At 45.0% G+C, this 23,033-nt stretch overlaps 1 protein-coding gene and 1 non-coding gene across 3 annotated transcripts in view; one reads left to right on the top strand and one right to left on the bottom strand.

Annotated features, from left to right (window-relative positions):
- Positions 1-12,642, top strand: part of UPF2 (UPF2 regulator of nonsense mediated mRNA decay) — a 126,673-nt gene extending 114,031 nt beyond the window's left edge. For both annotated transcript variants that reach the window (XM_008002258.3, XM_008002259.3), the window contains exons 20-22: positions 950-1,091; positions 2,739-2,859; positions 11,359-12,642. In XM_008002258.3, coding sequence (XP_008000449.1) covers positions 950-1,091; positions 2,739-2,859; positions 11,359-11,368 — 273 coding nt within the window. In that variant the 3' untranslated portion in view covers positions 11,369-12,642. The remainder of the gene's footprint in view (positions 1-949; positions 1,092-2,738; positions 2,860-11,358) is intronic.
- LOC119618850 (U6 spliceosomal RNA) lies at positions 9,381-9,488 on the bottom strand. Its single transcript, XR_005235214.2, has one exon. It is a non-coding gene; the product is annotated as a U6 spliceosomal RNA (small nuclear RNA).
- Positions 12,643-23,033: the final 10,391 nt, after the last annotated feature.

Genomic DNA, 23,033 nt, shown 5'->3' with positions numbered 1-23,033 from the left:
TATGTGCCTTTGGTTTGGAGTCACTGATGAGGTCTCCTAAGTGAGGTATGCAGGTTATCAGACAGGAGAGGGGGAATTTAGGTTATGAAACATCTCCATCTTATGCTTAGATGCTGACATAGCTTACTTAACATTTTCTGGGGAGCCATGGCCCATAAGTTGATAGATCCTGTCTTGGTTTGTTTAATAAGAGCAATCTTAAACCAGGAGCATCCTGCTGAAAACAAACACATTTCTAGATAAGGACTCACTTTCCTCCATAACAGAGAACTCATCTCACTAGGTCAGTGGCTTCACTCTCCCCTCATCACAGGTGTCTTCAGACATATGAACGGCGAGTATTGCTGAAGATGGACTAGATCTGTTCTGTGTAAACACCTTTCCGACAGTGACCCAGACACTCCGAGGTTACTGGTTGAAAGGTTGTCCCCGGTTGCTAGATGTGTGCTTCTCCATAGGGTGCAGAAAGCAGAACATCTGTTGTTTTATGGAGGTTGAACTTGGCTTTTCCCTTATCCAGCCCTAATAGGTTTTGACTGTATTAGAGTAATACTAGTATCTGTTTTTTCTTTTTTTCTTTTTTTTTTTTTGAGACGGAGTCTCACTGTGTCGCTAGGCTGGAGTGCAGTGGTGCGACCTTAGCTCACCTCCGCCTCCCTGCTTCAAGCAATTCTCCTGCCTCAACCTCCCGGGTAACTGGGACTGTAAGCACATGCCACCACGCCCGGCTAATTTTTGTATTTTTGTTAGAGACAGGGTTTCACCATGTTGACCAGGATGGTCTCATTCTCTTGACCTCGTGATCCACCGGCCCAGGCCTCCCAACATGGTGGGATTACAGGCGTGAGCCCCCACGCCCAGCCTCTACTTGCTGTTTTATTTGAAGTCTGTTTTTTCTTTCTCTCAGTGTTCTCAAACTATTTGTGACTCCTTTGTTATTTTCTCCCAGTTTAAGATCCTTAATGTACCCATGTCCTCTCAACTTGCTGCAAATCATTGGAACCAGCAACAGGCAGAACAAGAAGAGAGGATGAGAATGAAAAAGCTCACACTAGATATCAATGAACGGCAAGAACAAGAGGATTATCAAGGTATCAAATCATCTATAAGAGAAGTGGAAATTTTTGTTGCCTTTTGAATATCAAAGTTGTTATTTTGTCTCACCTTTTCATGTCATATTTGTCCATATTTATGCTGAGAAATTCATTTTGTATCCCACTGTGTTAATTTTTTCACTTATTTGTAAAATAACAATAGTGTAATTTTTACCATATTTTGCTCTAATTAAATTAGATTATAAACTGCTAGCTATGTTTGCAAGCAGGATGATAATCAATTTTTAATTGCTTCACATTGCCGGCCAGTTGTGTGCAGAGTCATTTAACAAATAGTATGCGTTGCTTAATGACAGGGATACATGCTAAAAAATGTGGCATTAGGCAATTTCATCATTGTGCTAACATCATAGAGTGCACTTGACAAACCTAGATGGTGTAGCCTACTACACACCGAGGCTGTATGGTGCAGCCATTATGAATTGTTGGGACCACCATTGTAAAGGTGTCTGTCATTGACTGGAACATGGTCACACAGCACACGACTGTATTTATCTCCTTTTGTCTACTGGGAGTCCTGGTCTTGAGGAACCTGTATTCCTTCAGATTTGAGGAAATACTCAAATTAGGATTCTCGTTTTATGCATACACACCCAGCATTTTTTGGTTAATTGGAACCTTACATATCAAGTCCATGGAGACTTCATAAGATAGCATTTTGGTGTTCCTGTGGTATGCAGATTTTACAGCCATAACAGTTGTTTATACAGCATTGTGCTGAACAAACCGCTGTTTGTGCAGGAGAGTGTGTGTAAATCAGTATTTGTGGTTTCTAATCTTTTAATCTCACTTGTAGAATGTTCTCTCCCAGTTGATACCCAACTGCTTTTGTTTGTTTTAAGAGCCTTCCTTTGTCACCCAGGCTGGATGGAGTACAGTGGTGCAATCACTGCAGCCTCTAACTCCTGGGCTTGAGTGATCCTCCTGCCTCTGCCTCAGCCCCCCACGTAGCTAAGATTACAGACATGTGCCACCATACCTGGCTAATTTTTAACTTTTTGTAGAGAGGGGATCTCGCTATGTTGCCCAAGCTCATTTTGAACTCCTGGGCTCGAGCAGTCCTCGCACCTCTGCATCCCAAAGTGGTAGGGTTACAGACGTGAGTCGCCACACCCAGCTCCAACGTTCTTAATGATAATAGCTAACACTGAGTGCTTACTCTTTGGCCAGACATTGTTTTATGTACTTTTTCAAAGTGTATAATCCTCATAACAATTCTTTGAGATAAGTGTTGTTGTTATCTTCATTTAACATTGAGGGAAATTGAACCTAAAGTCCCACAGCTAGAAAGTGACAGAGCTGGGATATTAACCAGTAGTCTTGCTCTACACACGATGCTCTTAGCTATTGCAATGCACTGCCTCTTAGGCTTTTTTACTGCTTCATAAGATAGCTGTGTGGTGGCCAAATTCGGGTAAAGGGAACATTGGCTATTAAAAGAGTCTCATCTCTTGATAAAGCTCTTTCAAAACTTCTTAATCATTTTAGTCTGTATAATGGCTATTTTTCTTTAGTCAGCTCCCTGACAGGACTAATAAACTTAATCTCCCCAACATTTCATTCACTCTGTAGGAGTACATTTCTAAGAGTTAACAGCATTTTCTTTTTTGCTCCTAATTACAGAAATGTTGCAGTCTCTTGCACAACGCCCAGCTCCAGCAAACACCAATCGTGAGAGGCGGCCTCGCTACCAACATCCGAAGGGAGCACCTAATGCAGATCTAATCTTTAAGACTGGTGGGAGGTAAAGCAGTCATTACTCTTCCTTAGCTGTTTGTTTTTCATGATGTCCTTAAGAATAAATTAGAGAATTCTGGATTATATTTTGGCTAAGGCCTGATTATTAGCAAAAGAGAAAAGTCTTTGAAGTGTAGATATTTGAGGGGAAAAAACCTGCTCTATACTATAGTTATGGCTGTTCTGTTTTTTTGTTTTGTTTTGTTTTGTTGTTTTTAATTATTTTTTGAGACAAAGTCTTGCTCTGTTGCCCAGGCTGAAGTACAGTGACACAATTACAACTCACTGCAGCCTCACCCTCCTGGGCTCAAGTGATCCTCCCACCTCAGCCTCCCAAGTAGCTGGGACTATAGGCGTGCACCACCACAACTGGCTAATTTGTATGTCTTTCGTGCAGACACATTCTCGCCATGTTGTGCAGGCTGGTCTTGACCTCCTAAGCCCGAGCCATCTGCCCATGTGGCTGTTCTTACAAAGACAGTGGTTTCAGCTGGATCTTGGCTTTTGCCCTGTCTGAGTGGACTTCTTTTTTCTTCTTTTGCTTTAATAGGAAGGAGTTGTTATAGATGAGCGAGAAAGAGACATCATAGGCTTTGCGTTAGAATTTCTCAGGCCAGGGTTAATTAATATCGATGTTTCCAAAAACTAAAAATCTATTTTCTGGACTTTTAACCATGCAGGTAGTTTGTTCCTAAGCTCTTATTTATTTATTTATTTTTTGAGACAGAGTCTTGCTCTGTCGCCCAGGCTGGAGTGCAGTGGTGTGATCTGGGCTCACTGCAACCTCCGCCTCCTGGGTTCAAGCGATTCTCCAGCCTCAACCTCCTGAGTAGCTGGGACAACAGGGCACGCCACTGCGTCTGGCTAATTTTTGTATTTTTAGTAGAGACAGGGTTTCACCATGTTGGCCAGGCTAGTCTCGAACTCCTGACCTCAGGTGATCGCCTGCCTCAGCCTCCCAAAGTGCTGGAGTTACAGGCGTGAGCCACCACGCCCAGCCTGTTTTTTTAAATTATAAAATTTCCTGATGGAATTCTTACCAGTTCCACTTAAATTGTTTAATGTGAGATAATATAAAACTCTATAAAAAATTTGAAAGTGAAGACGTTCCCTAATAAGACCTCTTTTATGTTTTTTAAGAGTAATTTAAAGTTTCTATGGGACATGATCTAAAGACCCACATCATCAACTAACTTTGTTCTTTTCTTTCTTTGTTTTTTGTTTTTTGTTTTGTTTTGTTTTGTTTTGTTTTTTGAGACCGAGTCTCACTCTGTCACTGAGGCTGGAGTGCAGTGGTGAGATCCTGGCTCACTGCAACCTCCACCTCCCAGGTTCAAGTGATTCTCCTGCCTCAGCCTACCAAGTAGTTGGGATTACAGGCGCCTGCCATCACGCCCAGATAATTTTTGAATTTTTAGTAGGAATGAGGTTTCACCATGTTGGCCAGGCTGGTCTCGAACTCCTGACCTGAGGTGCTCCACCCACCTCAGTTAATATTGTCTTGTGGTTAAGTTAAAGTGACAGTGGCTTCTGCTGCCCTTACTGATCTCACTTAGGGGATTAGTGTAAACACTGAGGCTCTACAACAGCCCAAGATGGCACTTTGTTGTTGGGAGCAGGGGAGCAGGTGTAGACGGAGAGTGTGCTGGGGATGGCAGAATTAGATCATGATTCAGGAGGGTAGCATGGGGGAAAATGTAGTCATCAGAGCCTGTGTCTGTTACTCACTGAACATCACTGAACATATTCGTGTGTTCTGGTGGCATTTTTCTTTGAACTATTTGCTCAGATAACTCTAATCAAATTGTAATGTAGAAAATTGGCTTGTCAAGACAGTTTGGAGATCTGTTCTTTAGCATCTGTTAAGTATACTTTTTTTTTTTTAAATTCCAAGTTGAAAATGACATGTAAACCCGTCTAATTAGGCATAAGAAGATATTAGGTTATTTTTAATTATCCAAATTTTATTAAAGTCCTTTAAGTAAGCCTGTTTTATTACTGCTAAAATGTAGAAACTAGCTAGGTTAACAGGCAATGAAAAATGTTCATTTCCTGCTTTTGCATTTTCTTAGAGTAGCTTTAAATATATGCCACAGTGTTCTTGATAACATAAATTCCCTCCTGTCTCATCATCAGAGACCAAAACTATTAGAATATTTGTATTTCGGTTGGTAAAAAGTAATGCGGCTTTTGCCAATAAAAGTAACGGCAAACACTGCCATTAATTTTGCACCAACATAATATCTTGATGTTTTCCATCATCTTTTACCTGTTCATATTGCAGCCTAACATCTCTGAATAGCACAATTCATGTATTGCAAGTGTAGTGTCTTAGTAATTTGTGTAGACTCACTATGGAGTTGGATGACATGAAGGGCATCCAGTAGGATTTGCCTCCCTCCCTCAGTGTACGTACACTCATCCAGGACTGCACTGTGGCAGATGGAGTACAAGACAGGGTCTTTACCTGCAAGGTTATGGTCTAGTAGGGAAGCCAAGTACAAGTACTTGAAAGATAATTCCACGCTCTTCATTTGTCTGTTTCGAAAACCTTGGGTGAGAGTCTGTTAAGGACCAGGCAGGAGATATGTAAGCATATGTGTGCTGTCATTGACATGCATGTGAACAGAGGTAAGCCTTTATTACCTGGCTACCAGTGTTAGTCACTTTGCAGAGTTCCTTCACTTTCTATTTTCCCTTCCTCCCTCCAGTTCCTCTTGGAAGAATTGGCTACACTTGCGCCTTCTTCCTTGCTCCCACTTGGGTGGCTTACCGCTGCCGGTTCACAGCTAGCAGTGGGAGGCACTGCCCACCCCAGTGGCCAGGCTAGAAAAGAAAGGTTCGTTATTGACTCCTGTCACCTTCCAGTCCCTAGGTCGAGGCAGCTTCTGCCTTCACGGGCATCCCCACCTGCCATCTCTTGGCCTCATCTCAGCAGCACTTTGCGTTGTGGGCCCTCCTTGTTCTCCCAACAGACCCTTCCTTGGCGTCTGTGAATCTGCTGGCTTCTGGGTTTTCCCTTCGCCCTGACCACTGCGGCTCCTGCTTCTGACGCCGCCTCCTTTCTGCGCTTGCCCTGCCCAGAGATGTCTGTGTTCCTTGGCCTGGGCCTGGACCCTCTTCTTCTTCTGCACTCTCTAAGGAGGTGTCATCCCTCCCAGTGGCCTGGCTGCTGTCCAGGTCTCCAGCCCAGATCTCACGTGTTCATTTCTGACTTTCCACCCACCTATGACTCAGAGATGGAAGACTCCGTGCCGCTGCCCCAGGCCCCTCTCCCCCAGGGTCTCCAGTGCAAGGAGAGGAAGCGTTGTCTGCCCACTTGTCCACAAAAGAAGAGGAAGTCGTGTTATTGACAGCTCCTCATCCCTCAATCCCCAGATCTAGTTCATTAGGAAATCCTCTGCATTCTGCTCCCAAATTCTGCCCTCACTCTTGCCTGTTCTATTCTCTGCCCATAGCCAAGACCCTGGGTCAAGCCCCCATCGCCTCTTGCCTGGGTTGCTGTTGCTGCCTCAGCCTCCTTATCAGCCTCTCCGTCTCTTCTCAACCCTTCAACCTTTTCCTACTCATTCTCTCCCTACAGACCCAGTGTTCTTTCTCAAGTACAAATTTGATATCTGTGTGTACCCTTCTGCTTAAAATCCTCCAGTGGCTCCTCGTGGCTTGTAGGATAAAAGTCTAAACTCCTCAACTTGGTCCCCAAAGCCCCATGATGCAGGTGAACATACATTACTGGCTTCATCTCCTGCTATTCTTTCCCCTGCTCCAGCCTTGCCGACCTTTAGTTCTGTGTTCTTTCTGCCTCCTCTGTGTGGAACAGCCTCCAGCTGTTCCCCTGGAGAACTCCTGTTTCTTCAGGTCCTGCATTGGTGTTCTCAAGTCTGACATAGGTCACTGTGGATCTGTTGCCACGACTTACGGTATTTCTGCAGACCTCGTCATCTTTAAGTGCCGCTTAGCTTGTCTCTATTCCCCATGAGATTACAGGCGATGAGGGCAGGGACTAAGTCTCATGTTGTTTCCATTCTGTCTCCTTCGTAGCTCTTGGTACCTGGCACCTAGTAGATGCTCAATAAATATTTGGTGAATGGACAAAGGAACTTTTCGCAGTCTGTGTTTAGTCATTTAATAAACATTCTCACTCCAGTTCTGCTCCCTAGCTCTTCCCCTTTTTTTTTTTTTTTTTTTTTTTTAAGAATCTCAGCTCTTGAGCTAGCCGCTGAACTTGTTTTAAAATCTCTTCTTCAGATAGCACCTTAAGAAAGAAAACTCATCCATCCCTCTTAAGAATGGCACTCTGTAAAGTATGATGAATGGAATTTTTATAGTCAGTGCTCCTAAAGTACAGGGGCAGTAAACACGGTAGATGAACAGGCAAACATGGAAACGTGAGATTTTACCCTTTAGAGGACCAGATGTTCTTTGCTGTTTTTAAAATTTACTTGTCTTTTTTTCTTTTCTTTTTCTTTTTTTTTTTTGAGACGGAGTCTCGCTCTGTCGCCCAGGCTGGAGTGCAGTGGCCAGATCTCAGCTCACTGCAAGCTCCGCCTCCCGGGTTCACGCCATTCTCCTGCCTCAGCCTCCCGAGTAGCTGGGACCACAGTGCCTGCTGCCATGCCCGGCTAATTTTTTGTATTTTCAGTAGAGACGGGGTTTCACCGTGTTAGCCAGGATGGTATCAATCTCCTGACCTCGTGATCTGCCTGCCTCGGCCTCCCAAAGTGCTGGGATTACAGGCGTGAGCCACCGCGCCCGGCCTAAAAGTTACATTTTAAGGCTGGGTGTGATGGCTCATACCTGTAATCCCAGCACTTTGGGAGGCTGAGGCAGGTGGATACCTGAGGTCAGGAGTTCAAGACTAGCCTGACAAACATGGTGAAACCTCATTTCTACTAAAAATAGAATAATTAGCTGGTCATGATGGCAGTTGCCTATAATCCCAGCTAGTCGGGAGTCTGAGGCAGGAGAATCACTCGAACCTGGGAGGCAAGGTTGCAGTGAGCCAAGATTGCACCATTGCTTTCCAGCCTGGGCAACAAGAGTGAAACTCCATTAAAAAAAAAAATCAGTTATTAATATTAGTAGTGTTATATGGCAGATAAAGGGAAATTTATTTGGAAACTGGTTATAAAGTAGTTTAGGTCCAGGCACAGTGGCTCACGCCTGTAATCTCAGCACTTTGGGAGGTCGGGGTGGAAGGATCACTTGAGCCCAGGAGGCAGAGACTGCCAGATCACACCACTGCACTCCAGCTTGGGTGACAGAGCCAGACCCTATCTCAAAAAAAAAAGTAGTTTAAGTGTTTTTGTTTTTGTGTTTGTTTTTTGAGACAGCATCTTGCTCTGTTACCCAGGCTGGAGTGCAATGGTGCAATCTCAGCTCAGTGCAGCCTCCACTTCCTGGGTTCAAGTAATTCTCCTGTTAACCTACCTAGTGGCTGGGATTACAGGCATGTGGTCCACCACTCTTGGCTAATTTTTGTATTTTTAATAGAGTTGATGTTTCACCATGTTGGCCAGGATGGTGTTGAACTTCTGACCTCAGGTGATCTGCGCACCTGGACCTCCCAAAATGCTGGGATTACAGGCATCAGCCACCGCGCCCAGCATAAAGTTTTTTTTTCCTGTAGCTTTTGATAGACTCCCAGATTTTAATTTGTATTTGCATATTTTCTAACCAGGAGATCCTTGAAATAAGGATATAAATTAAAGTTTCAGCCCTTTAACAAATAAGAGGCATTTGCTTACAATGGGTTGAAACAGCAGCAGTAACATTTTTGGCAAGTATTAATACTTAATATGGCTTACATGCTATGAATTCATATGGGTTATTTCAGTGCTTCTCAAACTTTAAAGTACATATTAACTCTCTAGATTCTTACTGAAAAGCAAATTCTGATTAGTTTCTTTTTATTATTATTACTTTTTTTTATTATTATGGAATGCTTCACAAATTTGCGTGTCATTCTTTTTGTTTATTTGTTTTTTGAGACAGAGTCTCATTCTGTCGCCCAGGCTGGATTGCAGTGCCGGGATCTCGGCTCACTGCAGCCTCTGCCTCCTGAGTTCAAGCAATTCTTGTGCCTCAGCCTCCCAAGGAGCTGAGATTACAGGCATGTGCCACCACGCCCAGCTATTTTTTTTTTTTGAGAGACAGAGTCCTGCTCTGTCAGAGTGCAGTGGCGTGATCTCGGCTCACTGCAACCTCCGCCTCCCAGGTTCAAGCAATTCTCTGCCTCAGCCTCCTGAGTAGCTGGGATTACAGGTGCCTGCCACCATGCCCGGCTAATTTTTATATTTTTAGTAGAGACGGGGTCTCACCGTCTTGACCAAGCTGGTTTTGAACTCCTGAGCTCGTGATCCACCTGCCTCAGCCTCCCAAAGTGCTGGGATTACAGGCGTGAGCCACTGCACCCGGCCAAATTTTTGTATTTTTAGCAGAAATGAGGTTTCACCATTTGACCAGGCTGGTCTCAAACTCCTGACCTCAAGTGATCTGCCTACATCAGCCTCCCGAAGTGCTGGGATTACAGGCCTGAGCCACTGCACCCCGCCTGCGTGTCGTCCTTGTGCAGGGCCCCACTAATCTTCTCTGTAGTGCTACAATTTTTAATATATGTGCTGCTGTAGTGAGCACAAGCTCTGGTTACTTTTAAACAAGCTCTCCAGTCAAAGCTGCTGGTGTGTGGCCTACACTTAGTGGCATGGGAGTATACTATTGACTTTTAAACCCACTTTTTTTAAAATGATTTTTTTGTCTGTTTTATTTTGTTTTTGAGACAAGGTCTTCTTGCTCTGTCACCTAGGCTGGAGTACAGTGGCGTGATCACAGCTCACTGTAGCCTTGACTTACTGGGCTCAAGCAGTGCTGCCTCAGCCTCTCAGTATCTGGGACTACAGGCACACACCACCACAAATGACTAATTTTTTTTTATTTTTAGTGGAGTCGAGGTCTCACTATGTTGCCCAGGCTGGTCTTGATCTTTTGTAAACCTATCTTAAGTAGAGTCTGCATTTTTTCATCAAAATTTTTTTTATATCTTTATGTAAGGTTAAATTAGTGATAGTTTTGTTATAAAATAGAGTCCCTTGTAGAATTGCATTTAATCCAAAGTGTATATTGTATTAATAAACACTTTTTGAGCCGATAGATTTTTGAGTTACTCAGATGATTGTTTGCCTGTAAACCAGTCGAATGACACCTTATGCTCTAACTATACCTTACTTAGCAAGGATTTTGCACATTTTTTTCCTGTCATTTACTGCATTTATTTAAAGTATTCTAGGTTAGATAGCTGCCTTTTCTTGACTTCGGGAGAGATGCTTGGATCTTCTCTTTCATTCTCTCAGGGAATACTTGTGTTTTTTCCATCAGTTCATTTCTGGAAAAGTTACGGATCTTATCCAGTTGAGGATATACTTTTCCATATTTGCCTCTTAATGCTTTGAAAGTTTCTTGCTAAGATAGCTTGCTCTGTGAAAAACAAACTGTTCATCTGCTTGGGCTGCCTTAACAAAGTATTACAGCCCTAGTGGCTTAAACGACAGAAGTCTGTTGTCTCATAGCTCTGGAGGCTGCCAGCAGGAAACCTGAGGTCAGGGAGTCAGCGGGCTGGTTCCTTCTGAGACCTGGAGGGAGGCTGCTCCAGGCCTGCCTTCTGGCTGCTGGGGGTGCCGGCAGTCTTTGGCTTGCATACCTTGTCATACGGCACCCTGGTCTCCGCCTTCGTCTTCACGTGGCCTTTTCCCCCTGTGTGTGCCTGTGTGCAAATTTCCCCTTTTTATAGAGATGCAATCATAGGGGATTAGGGCTCCACCCCGCTCCAGTATGGCCTTATCTGAAGTAATTACATCTACAGCAACCTTGTTTCCAGATACGGTCACATTCTGAGGTCCTGCAGTTGTCAACATGTGAATTTTGGGGATGCACAACTGAACCATAACACAAACCGTGAATTCTTAGCATCTTAGGAATTAGTTGTAGAAGAGAACAGGAGCCACCCCTCCAGTCATTGCTCCAGTGGCTCTGGTTAAGTTGTAGTTCAGTAGAGAGCATGAATGCTCTCAAAAAAGCACTACGGTTGTCCTTGGTATCCACAGGGAGTTTCTTCTTGGACTCCCTCAGACACCAAAATGCACAGACACTCAAGTCCCTGGTAAAAAATGATGTAGCATTTATGTATAAGGTATGCACATCCTCCCGTGTACTTTACATCATCTCTAGATTACTTGTAATACCTAATAAAGTGTAGATGCTATAGAGATAGTTGATATACTTTATTGTTTTTAATATTTATGTTTTTTTATTGTTGTACTGTTATTTTTTATTGTTTGGGGTTTTTTTCCCCTTATATTTTTGATCCATGGATGTGGAACGCGCAGATGCCAGGGCCAACTGTAACTTGGGGAAGTTACTTGGTGGTGGTGGGTAGTGTTGCAGACACCATCTTGCTGGAGTTTGCCCTGCGGCAGTAAGCTCTCTGATGTGACCCTGTTTGTTCCTTTAGGAGACGTTGATCCAGCAGCACATGTCATTTCATTAGGTCCTGTATCTGATGTTGTGGATAGTGGAGTCCTCCAGCAATTGAATGAGAGCAGTGGACACATCTCAGCAGGTCGGTCTAGAGAGTTGCGAATCTAAACCTGGGACAGGCTGGGGCCAGGAGGCAGAAACACCAGCCTCTGCCAACACCGGAACAAGCCGACGCTTCCAGACAAGGCGGAAAAGGCCTTTTGTAATGGAAATCTCGCGAGGGTTAATCTTCTCTTGAGAATGGCAGTCAAGAAATGAGATGGTTCACTTGACTACTGAGCAGTTACACCAGGGAGAGCGTGAAGGAGATGATTGAGCCAGAGAAGAAACGGGTTGTGATGGTAATGGTGTGGGGGAAATGAACTTGAGCTTTAAACTTGATTTGGGTTTCAGTGTCTCTGAATTGAACATCCCATGTTGGAAGAAGATACATTTGGGGGCTCCAGGACTACAGTAGAAAAGTATAGAGCAAGCAGGAAAATCTTCTAGTAAAACTTACATGCAGGACAACAAAATGATGAAAGATATCCAAATACCAGATAAACCACCAGGAAGGCTTGTGTTTAGGGATTTGTTTCAAGAGGAACAAGGGATGAGGGAGAAAAATCCGTTTTATCCATCAGAGTCAGTGATATAAAATTGCCTATTAGGGTAAAAGAAAAATGTGAAGACTATTTTAGTATACAGAGAGCATTAATTCAGATGGCTTAGAAAAGTGATGCCAGCCCAAGAACAGGGATCTAGTTGAGCCCATTGTAAGTATCATTGAAAACAAAACATGCCAGTCAGCATGTCACAGAAAACGAACGAAGGACAACAAGAAGTGGATGAGAATATTTTGTTGACCTTCATGGGTTTACAGCCTCTGTCTCTAAACAAAGTATGGAAACAAGTAGAGCTTTTATTTTGCTTTTGTTTTTGTTCTGTTTCGTTTTGTTCTCCCCCACTCAATAGAAATGAGGGTTCTTAGTCTGTTTCTGACAATCTGTTAATTTCTTAGGATAGTTGTCTTTCGTTTGCTTTCCAGTAGGCATAGTACATTTAGTTGAAGAGCACATCTGTATGCTACAACTTGATTACATCTTTTTTTCTAGCTATTTTGCATTTTTTCTTTTACCATGTTTCAGTTTCTGCATGTAGATTTAAATAAGAAACAAAACTTGTAAAGTTGTAACATTTCACACGGAAATGCTGCCCAATCTTCACCAGCTTCAGAAATCTGACCTTTGCCGATGCTGCAATAAAGTGTTGTAATTTAGATTTGGTGTGGTGGTGGTTTATTTGGTTTGGGTTTTGGAAACCTATTGAACGGGTAAATTGGTATCTTCCAGCGTCATCTTTGTGCTTTAAAAATACATTCTCAGACGATTAGTGTTGTGTTCACCTTAAGGATTCCATCTGTGCATGACTTTTCTTAGGTGCCGGAGTTAATGTACCTTTGGGGCCAATGAAAAAAACAGTAGCCTACGCAGACCAATAGAATGCACATTTTTAGAACAGGCCGAATACTGGTGGAGATGGGAAATGGTACTGCGTGGTTCAGCCTGGGGCAGCGTTTGTGATTTGTGTGGGCAGAGCCTCTGCAAAGCAGGTAACTCACAAAGGAACAGCAAGAAACACTCTTGGTCATCTCTTGCCAGGTATTAATTTTAAGACTGATTTACACACACCAAACGGAGTTACTGTAATCACCATTGCCAAAATTTCAAAAATTGACCTGAGAGTTATCATTTGGAAAAAAACAAGGATTTATTAAAGAAAAAACTTTCCAAATTTCACTTACAGGAAGCTTATCATCTAACCCTTACCACCATCTTCATCACTGACCTGTGTACTGTTACTCACTGTCCTTTTGTTGGGTTTACAAGTTTATCATTTTTATATTATTTCTAGGTGTTAGATTATTTATTACAGGGAGCCAGGATAATTCTAAATTCACCCTTTAAACTTCATATCATACACAAGGCAGACGATATGAAAATCAGGTACGTGGTGATGATTTACCTTCATTCACCTTTCATCTAGAAAGAATATAGTCACTAGTAGGTGTAATATGTTTGGGAACCAGAAAGTGGGCCAAATTAGATTCTTCACAACATTGCATCTTCAGTTCAAAAGGACAAGCCCCCTTAATTTTGCAAATTTTTATGTTTCTCATAACTGTCAGTCTTTCGGGCCTCCTTTTCCCCCCTTGTGATCTTCAGAGGTAAGCAGGTGTTAACATATCTGACTGTCAGACTTCGTCCTTTGAGCCTTTGATTCTTTTGGGGAGACTGATAAGCTGGAAAGGCATCCTGGCAGCCTCAGGATCTGTCTCAAGGTCAGTCCCCTTACTTCCCTATGGGAGCCTCACAGGCCGTTAGACACTCTGCGTTTACATACAGCTACTGCAGACCTGAGCTGTGCAAAACGAAGCAGCCCGGCGGAGGGTGCAGAAAGTGCACAGTGGCCAGGAGAGCCAAGCAAGGATCATGATGAGAAAACTTAAACCCAAACAGAAGCCAGGCAGAAAAACACAAAAGAGCAAAAACCCGAGAAGCTCAGTCCAATCTTAACCCTAGAGCACATAGAAGATTTGGATTGGAAGAAGCCCTCATAGTCAAGGAATCATGCTGAGAGGTGTGGTAATGCCATTCAGTACAGTCAAATCAGTAATGGATGGTTTCAGGGTTTTTATAATGAGCAGAAATACTAATAACTTCATTATAGGAAGGAAATACAGTTGACCGTTGAACATTGTGGTGGTCAGGTGTGCTGACCCCTCATGCGGTCAAAAATTCACGAAGAGCTTTTTTGAGATGGAGTCTCACTTTGTCTTCCAGGCTGGAGTGCAGTGGTGCAATCTCGGCTCACTGCAACCTCTGCCTCCCGAGTTCAAGCAATTCTCCAGCCTCAGCCTCCCAAATAGCTGGGATAACAGGTGCCTGCCACCTTGCCCGGCTCATTTTTGTATTTTTAGTAGAGATGGGGTTTCACCATGTTGGCCAGGCTGGTCTCAAACTCCTGACCTCAGGTGATCCACCTGCCTCGGCCTCTCAAAAGTGCTGGACTCACAGGCATGAGCCACCGCGCCCGGCCTGCATATATCTTTTGATTCCCCACAGACTTTACTAATACAGCCTGGTGTTGACGGGAAGCCTTAGCAATATGATAAGTAGTCAGTTAACATGTTTTGTATGTTGTACGTATTATGTATTTTATTCTTACAATAAAGTAAGCTAGGGATAATGTTATTAAGAAAATCATGGGCCAGGCACGGTGGCTTATGCTAATGATCCCAGCATTTTGGAGGCTGAGATGGGAAGATCACTTGAGCCGTGGAGCTTGTGGCTGCAATGAACAGAGATTGTGCCACTGCACTCCAGCCTGGGCAACTGAGTGAGACCCTGTCTCTAAATAAATAAATAAGTAAATAAATAAATAAGAAAACCATAAGGAAGAGAAAATATGTTTACTATTCAGTGGAAGTGGATCGTCATAAAAGTCTTCATCCTCGTCGTCTTCACATTGAGTAGGTGAAGAGGAGGAGTTGGTCTTGCTGTCTCACGGGTGGCAGAGGTAGAAGAAAATCCATGTGTAAGTGGACCCCTGCAGTTCAAACCTGTGTTATTCAAGAGTCAGCTGTAGTCCCAGAGTGGTGAGGCCTACAGTAGAGAGGTGAGACCACAGGTTTCCTACCTCCAACCATATCGTGTAGTATCTTCATGATACTCAGAGTGAAAAACTCAAGATATTCTTTGGAAAAGGCAGAGATGCAATGTCTTAGGTGCCCTCCTAAAATTGTTTTCATCTGGCCGGGCGTGGCTCACGTCTGTAATCCCAGCACTTTAGGAGGCCGAGGCAGGCGGATCACAAGGTCAGGAGATCGAGACCATCCTGGCTAACACGGTGAAACCTTCTAAAATTGTTTTCAAGTTTTTATATATTCAGAGGTAAACTTTCAGCTGTTGGGAGCCCAGTGTGTCTTGTAGATTTTTTTGTTTTTGTTTTTTTTGAGACAGAGTTTCACTGTGTTGCCCAGGCTGCAGTGCAGTGGCATGATCTCTTCTCACTGCAACCTCCGGGTCCCAACCTCAAGTGATTCTCCCGCCTCAGCCTCCCAGGTAGCTAGGATTATAGGTGTGCACCACCACGCCCAGCTAATTTTTGTATTTTTAGTAGAGATGGACTTTCTCCATGTTGGCCAGGCTGATCTCCTAAACTCATGTGCTCCGTCCACCTTGGCCTCCCAAAGTGCTGGGATTACAGGCGTGAGCCACTGTGCCTAGCACTCAATGTGTTTCTTAGTTGCAAATGGAAGGTATCCAATTGGCAATTTCCTTGTTTGTTTGTTTGTTTTAAGACGGAGTCTCACTGTGTCTCCAGGCTGGAGTGCAGTGACTGATCTCTGGTCACTGCAGCCTCCGCCTCCCAGGTTCAAGCAATTCTCTTGCCTCGCCCTCCCGAGTAGCTGGGATTACAGGTGCCCACCACCACACTTGGCTAGTTTTTGTATTTTTAGTAGAACTGGGGTTTCACCAGGTTGGCCAGGCTGGTCTCGAGCTCCTGACCTCAAGTGATCCACCCGCCTTGGTGTCCCAAAGTGCTGAGATTACAGGCATGAGCCACCACACCCAGCCAGCAAATTTGTTTTGAATAAAAATAAGAGGTGAAATCAATTTAAATTTTTAAGACTTAGTATGTTATGAGTAAAAGCACGTTTTTGGCATTCTGGGTTTTTTTTTTTTTTTTTTCCTTTTGGTAACCCACATGCATGCATTCTTAATTTAAATGAGTGTTTTGACCGCGCATGGTGGCTCACGCCTGTAAGAGGCAGGGGGATCACGAGGTCAGGAGATCAAGACTATCCTGGCTAACATAGTGAAACCCCGTCTCTACAAAAAAAAAAAAAAAAAATTAGCTGGGCGTGGTGGCATGCACCTGTAGTCCCAGCTACTCAGGAGGCTGAGGCAGGAGAATCACTTGAACCTGAGAGGCAGAGGCTGCAGTGACCCAAGATTGCGCCGCTGCACTCCAGCCTGGGTGACAGCGAGACTCTGTCTCCAAAAAATATATATATATAAATGAGTTTTTTTAAACCTTTGGAAGTACAAAGGGCATTCAGACATCTTCTGTTGTCTCAATAGACATGCTTTCTGGAAGAGTAACCTTGAAAATTATTGGATTATCACTAAAATGTTAGTTTCATTAGAAGCTGTTCTAATTTTAGAGTTACTGGGAAAAGCACATCAGATTCTATTATGTATGCTTGTATGTGTGAAAATGCTAATGTTGTTTACTGTTGGCCTCCTGTAGGATGGTGGAAAACTTTTTGTTTTCAGGGGGTATAGTCCGTTTTATATTGGATTTATGGATTTAAGCCTTTTTTTTTTTTTTTTTTTTGAGACAGTCTCATTCTGTCACCTAGGTTGAAATACAATGGTACGATCTTGGCTCACCGCAACCTCCGCCTCCCAGCTTCAGGCGATTCTCCTGCCTCAGCCTCCCGAGTAGTTGGGATTACAGCCATGTGCCACCACACCGGCTAATTTTATAATTTTAGTGGGGAGACGGGATTTCTCTATGTTGGTCAGGCTGGTCTTGAGCTCCCGACCTCAGGTGATCCACCCGCCTCGGCCTCCCAAAGTGCTGGGATTACAGGCGTAAACCACTGTGCCTGGCCGGATTTAAACTTTTATATGTATACTTGGAGACCAAGGGAAGACAGAGATTCATTTGACAGATACCTATTGATCTCATTCTATATGCTAAGTCACTGTTGTAAACCCTGGGGATAGAGGTGGAGGGACAGTCACTGCCCTGGAGGAGCGAACATTCTTCCAGCAGGGGAAACAGACAAGAAATGTGAACAATTCAGTGAACTTAAGCCACGGTATCTGCTTAGAGCAAGGCTTGGCACGTAGGAAGGATTCCTTTAGTGGCGGAGCTGTAATTACACCTTTGGATGTGCTGTTTCCTATGCTCATGCCCCTTGCCTTTCTTTTCTTTCTTTTTTTTTTGAGACAAAATCTTGCTCTGTCGTCCAGGCTGGAGTGCAGTAGTGCAATCTCGGCTCACTGCAACCTCCACCTCTCCCGGGTTCAAGTGATTCTCCTGCCTCAGCCTCCCGAATAGCTGGGGAATTACAGGCATGCACCACTATGCCCAGCTAATTTTGTATTTTTAGTAGAGGCAGGGTTTCTTCCTGTTGGTCAGTCTGGTCTTGAACTCCTGACCTCAGGTGATCCATCCACCTCGGCCTCCCCAAGTGCTAAGATTACAGGCATGAACCACTGCACCCGGCAGACACACACATGACTTTCAACGACTATGCTTTATTGCGCATAGCAACATACCTGAACAGTAGTGGGAACCGTGGGAATGCCGCCCTTCAGGGAATATGGCCTTGCCAAGTAGAGAAACAATGTCCCCACCTCCCCAGAGACCACTGACCACTTAAATCCAGGCACAAACCTTTTATTCTCTCAGTTTTTCTTCTGTATCCCTCTTCCCTCTCAATAATGTTGGAAGGTTTATTTGAATATCAAGGAGAAATATGTGGTATTCCCAGTTTATATGATTCCTTCATCCAAAAAGTATCATGGCAGCTTCTGAGCCCTGCAGTGTGCCTGGACAGGAACTGGCCTGGGTCAAACCACCCCAGCTCTTAGTTTCTGAGATACATCATGGATGGCAGTTGGGTCCAACAAAATCCAAGGTGCCCTCTGTAAAATATGGGGACCTTTTTTTTTTTTTTTTTTTTTTTGAGATGGAGTCTAGTTCTGTCGCCAGGCTGGAGTGAAATGGCATGATCTCAGCTCACTGCAACCTCTGCCTCCCGAGTTCAAGCAATTCTCCAGCCTCAGCCTCCCAAATAGCTGGGATAACAGGTGCCTGCCACCTTGCCCGGCTCATTTTTGTATTTTTAGTAGAGATGGGGTTTCACCATGTTGGCCAGGCTGGTCTCAAACTCCTGACCTCAGGTGATCCACCTGCCTCGGCCTCTCAAAAGTGCTGGGCTCACAGGCATGAGCCACTGCGCCCGGCCTGCATATATCTTTTGATTCCCCACAGACTTTACTAATACAGCCTGGTGTTGACGGGAAGCCTTAGCAATATGATAAGTAGTCAGTTAACATGTTTTGTATGTTGTACGTATTATGTATTTTATTCTTACAATAAAGTAAGCTAGGGATAATGTTATTAAGAAAATCATGGGCCAGGCACGGTGGCTTATGCTAATGATCCCAGCATTTTGGAGGCTGAGATGGGAAGATCACTTGAGCCGTGGAGCTTGTGGCTGCAATGAACAGAGATTGTGCCACTGCACTCCAGCCTGGGCAACTGAGTGAGACCCTGTCTCTAAATAAATAAATAAGTAAATAAATAAATAAGAAAACCATAAGGAAGAGAAAATATGTTTACTATTCAGTGGAAGTGGATCGTCATAAAAGTCTTCGTCCTCGTCGTCTTCACATTGAGTAGGTGAAGAGGAGGAGTTGGTCTTGCTGTCTCACGGGTGGCAGAGGTAGAAGAAAATCCATGTGTAAGTGGACCCCTGCAGTTCAAACCTGTGTTATTCAAGAGTCAGCTGTAGTCCCAGAGTGGTGAGGCCTACAGTAGAGAGGTGAGACCACAGGTTTCCTACCTCCAACCATATCGTGTAGTATCTTCATGATACTCAGAGTGAAAAACTCAAGATATTCTTTGGAAAAGGCAGAGATGCAATGTCTTAGGTGCCCTCCTAAAATTGTTTTCATCTGGCCGGGCGTGGTGGCTCACGCCTGTAATCCCAGCACTTTAGGAGGCCGAGGCAGGCGGATCACAAGGTCAGGAGATCGAGACCATCCCGGCTAATACAGTGAAACCCCGAAAAAATTAGCTGGGCGTGGCAGCAGGCGCTTGTAGTCCCAAGGTGGGAGGCAGAGCTTGCAGTGAGCTGAGATTGCACCACTGCACTCCAGCCTGGGTGACAGAGAGACTCCGTCTCAAAAAAAAAAAAAAATTGTTTTCAAGTTTTTATATATTCAGAGGTAAACTTTCAGCTATTGGGAGTCCAATGTGTCTTATAGATTTTTTTTGTTTCTGTTCTTTTTGAGACAGAGTCTCACTCTGTTGCCCAGGCTGCAGTGCAGTGGCGTGACCTCAGCTCATGCAACTTCTGCCTCCGAGGCTCAAGCGATTCTCCCGCTTCAGCCTCCCAAGTAGCTGGGATTATAGGCGTGCACCACCAAGCCTGGCTAATTTGTGTATTTTTAGTAGAGATGTGATTTCTCCATGTTGGCCAGGCTGGTCTCGAACTCCTGACCTCAAGGGCTTCATCCCCCTCGGCCTCCCAAAGTGCTGGGATTACAGGCATAAACCACTGTGCCTGACCGGATTTAAACTTTTATATGTAAACTTGGAGACCAAGGGAAGACAGAGATTCATTTGACAGATACCTATTGATCTCATTCTATATGCTAAGTCACTGTTGTAAACCCTGGGGATAGAGGTGGAGGGACAGTCACTGCCCTGGAGGAACGAACATTCTTCCAGCTGGAGAAACAGACAAGAAATGTGAACAATTCAGTGAACTTAAGCCACGGTATCTGCTTAGAGCAAGGCTTGGCACGTAGGAAGGATTCCTTTAGTGGCGGCTGCTGTAATTACACCTTTGGGTGGCTGTTTCCTATGCTTATGACCCTTGCCTTTCAAGACTCAGTTCGAGCACCACCTCTTCCTGGAAATGCGCAGCTGTCCTCTGGGCCCCCTGCATGATTTAGGGGCTCCTCCCCTTGAGCTTTGTAGAAGGTGTCTCTCTGCCTGCCCACAGCCCTGGCGGAGGGATGAGTTTAAAGGGAGGGTGGTTAGTCGGCTGCTGTCTTGCAAAAGAAACAAGCTTGACCTGTGTACAGGAGTCTAAGGCTAGGAATGGGGGTGCCCTGGGAAGTGCTCAACAAATGCTCCCTCCCACCCCCCCAGACTGTGGAGATTTGGAGGGAATCCGCCCTGCCCTGGTTTGGAACAGGCTTCCGCGCTTGACGCAAACGCTGCCTGACCTCAGGCTTGCTGGTGAGCCCTCACTTGTCTAGTCTGGTTCCACCAGAGGAGCTTAGGAATTTGGAAAATAAAGGCAGGTCTTGCTAGTCACCACGTCCCCAGTCCACACTGACTCTGGATGGCGGCAGGGTCACTTAGAGCCTGCTGGTGTCGTGCTGGCAGGAAATAGCTTGCCTGGACTGATGGGCGAGGACGCTGTCCCACTGCCACAAACTGTTGGCTTCGTAATCTAGGAGATAAGCAGGCAAGCTTCATATACACTTGCCACTAGGGAGCATTCAGGTGTGGAACGTTGTTGCAGCAGGAGCCCGGAGGCAAGAAATACCTGCTACAGTCAGAGGAGAGCGAAGGTTCCAGGCTGGCCCCTCATTAGATGCACATTGAGCCCCAGCTTCAGCACTTCCTACCATTATGACCTTGGGTAGTTATTGACCTCTGACTCTCGGTTTTCTTATCTGTAGGATGGCGATAACTTAGTAGGGCTGTATGAGGAGTTAATGGGATAAAGGACATGAGAGAGTGGCTTCTTTTTTTTTTTTTTTTTTTTTTTTTTTGAGATGCAGTCTCGCTCTGTCGCCCAGGCTGGAGTGCAGTGGCACAATCTCAGCTCACTGCAGGCTCTGTATCCTGGGTTCACGCCATTCTCCTGCCTCAGCCTCCCGAGTAGCTGGAACTAAAGGCACCCGCCACCATGCCCAGCTAATTTTTTTTGTATTTTTAGTAGAGATGGGGTTTCACTGTGTTAGCCAGGATGGTCTCAATTTCCTGACCTCGGGATCTGCCCTCCTCAACCTCCCAAAGTGCTGGGATTACAGGCATGAGCCACCGCGCCCGGCCAGGGACTGTGGCTGCTGTAGCGTAAGTGTTCAAGGAAGGTTAACGATTAGTATTATCATGATCATAGTGTCCGCATGCCAGATACAGTGTTGAATGCACAGTGGACCAAGCAGGCTCTGTCCTTGCAGACCTCAGAAACCCCTCAAGTGTGCACAGTCAATATCAGGTTCCGACCTGGGCAGCTAAAATCACACACGTGACTTTCAACGACTATGCTTTATTGCACATAGAAATGTACCTGAACAGTAGTGGGAACCGTGGGAATGCCGCCCTTCAGGGAATATGGCCTTGCCAAGTAAAGAAACAATGTCCCCACTTCCCCAGAGACCACTGACCACTTAAATCCAGGCACAAACCTTTTATTCTCATTAGTTTTTCTTCTGTATGCCTCTTCCCTCCCAATAATGTTGGGAGGCTATTTGAATATCAAGGAGAAATACAAGATATTCCCAGTTTATATGATTCCTTCATCCAAAAAGCATCATGGCAGCTTCTGAGCCCTGCAATGTGCCTGGACAGGAACTGGCCTGGGTCAAACCACCCCAGGTGTTAGTTTCTGAGATACATCATGGATAGTGGTCGGGTCCAACAAAATCCAAGGTGCCCTTTGGAAAAGATGGAATTTTTTTTTTTTTTTTTTTTTTGAGATGGAGTCTAGTTCTGTCGCCAGGCTAGAGGGCAATGGCGTGATCTTGGCTCACTGCAACCTCCGCCTCCCAGGTTCAAGTGATTCTTCTGCCTCAGCCTCCTGGGTAGCTGGGATTACAGGCATGTGCCGCCATGCCCAGCTAATTTTTGTATTTTTTAGTGGAGATGGGATTTCACTACATTGACCAGGCTGGTCTAGAACTCCTGACCTCAGGTGATCCGCCCGCCTCGGCTTCCCAAAGTGCTGGGTTTATAAGCATGAGCCACCGCGTCCAGCAAGATGGGAATTCCTAAATCCCACAGACTGGTGACTTTTTCTTTCAGTAGAGTGGGCCAGAACAATACTGCAGAATCATTTTGAGACTGAAGGTGGGATTTTTGCAGGGCTTCGCTGAGACAAGATTGGCAAAGAATAAGTGAGGGAAGCAAAGCAGGAAGAAGATTTGAAATACTCAGTTTTGACCCCTGGCTTGTGTGCCTAGCACAAGGGCATAAGGGGATGCGGGAGTCGGTTCTCAAATCAATGAGCCCACATTTACTATGACTTCTAGGATACCGGGAGCATTGCATTCAACACTGAGAGTGTGAGGAATTGTGGGGATTTGCTCAAATCCTTACCCATCTGGAATGTGTACCCTCATCCTTCAACACAGGGCTGACCACCGACTGCTCCTTTGCCATCCTTCCGGTACAGTGGCAGGGATGCTGGTGTAACTGCAGGACTAGTTCACACCGATTCACCTTTGCTTAAGTTGTTACAGGTGACAGAGCCAAAATTGCACACACAGCAGGAAAGGTTTGACGTCGTAATAGTTAACACCACAAGTCAGGCAGACCGGCTGCATTGCCGTCAGCTGAGACTAGTTAGAACGGCCAGGAGGGCCTGACCCACCTCGCATTAGGGAGCCGGGTGGGAGCGTGGCTTCCTGTCTCCGTGCCGGGGACTCGCAGCCGCCGGCGCCATGGTGTTGGCTTTTCTGCCTGGGGGGCGGCAAGCGTGCCGCCGAGAAACACTGGCTGTGGGTGAAGCAAGGCTGGATGTGAGTTCTGCTCCTGCCACTTACTAGGTAAGTTTCGTAACTGAAGCCTCTTTAAAGTATTTGTGTAATGAGAATACATTTCTGAGAGTTCCAGGGTGATGGT

This window comes from Chlorocebus sabaeus, chromosome 9 (assembly GCF_047675955.1).
Source record: "Chlorocebus sabaeus isolate Y175 chromosome 9, mChlSab1.0.hap1, whole genome shotgun sequence".
Classification (NCBI taxonomy): domain Eukaryota; kingdom Metazoa; phylum Chordata; class Mammalia; order Primates; family Cercopithecidae; genus Chlorocebus; species Chlorocebus sabaeus.
The sequence above is the reverse complement of the archived record's forward strand: the minus strand, read 5'-3'. Positions and strand labels throughout refer to the sequence as shown.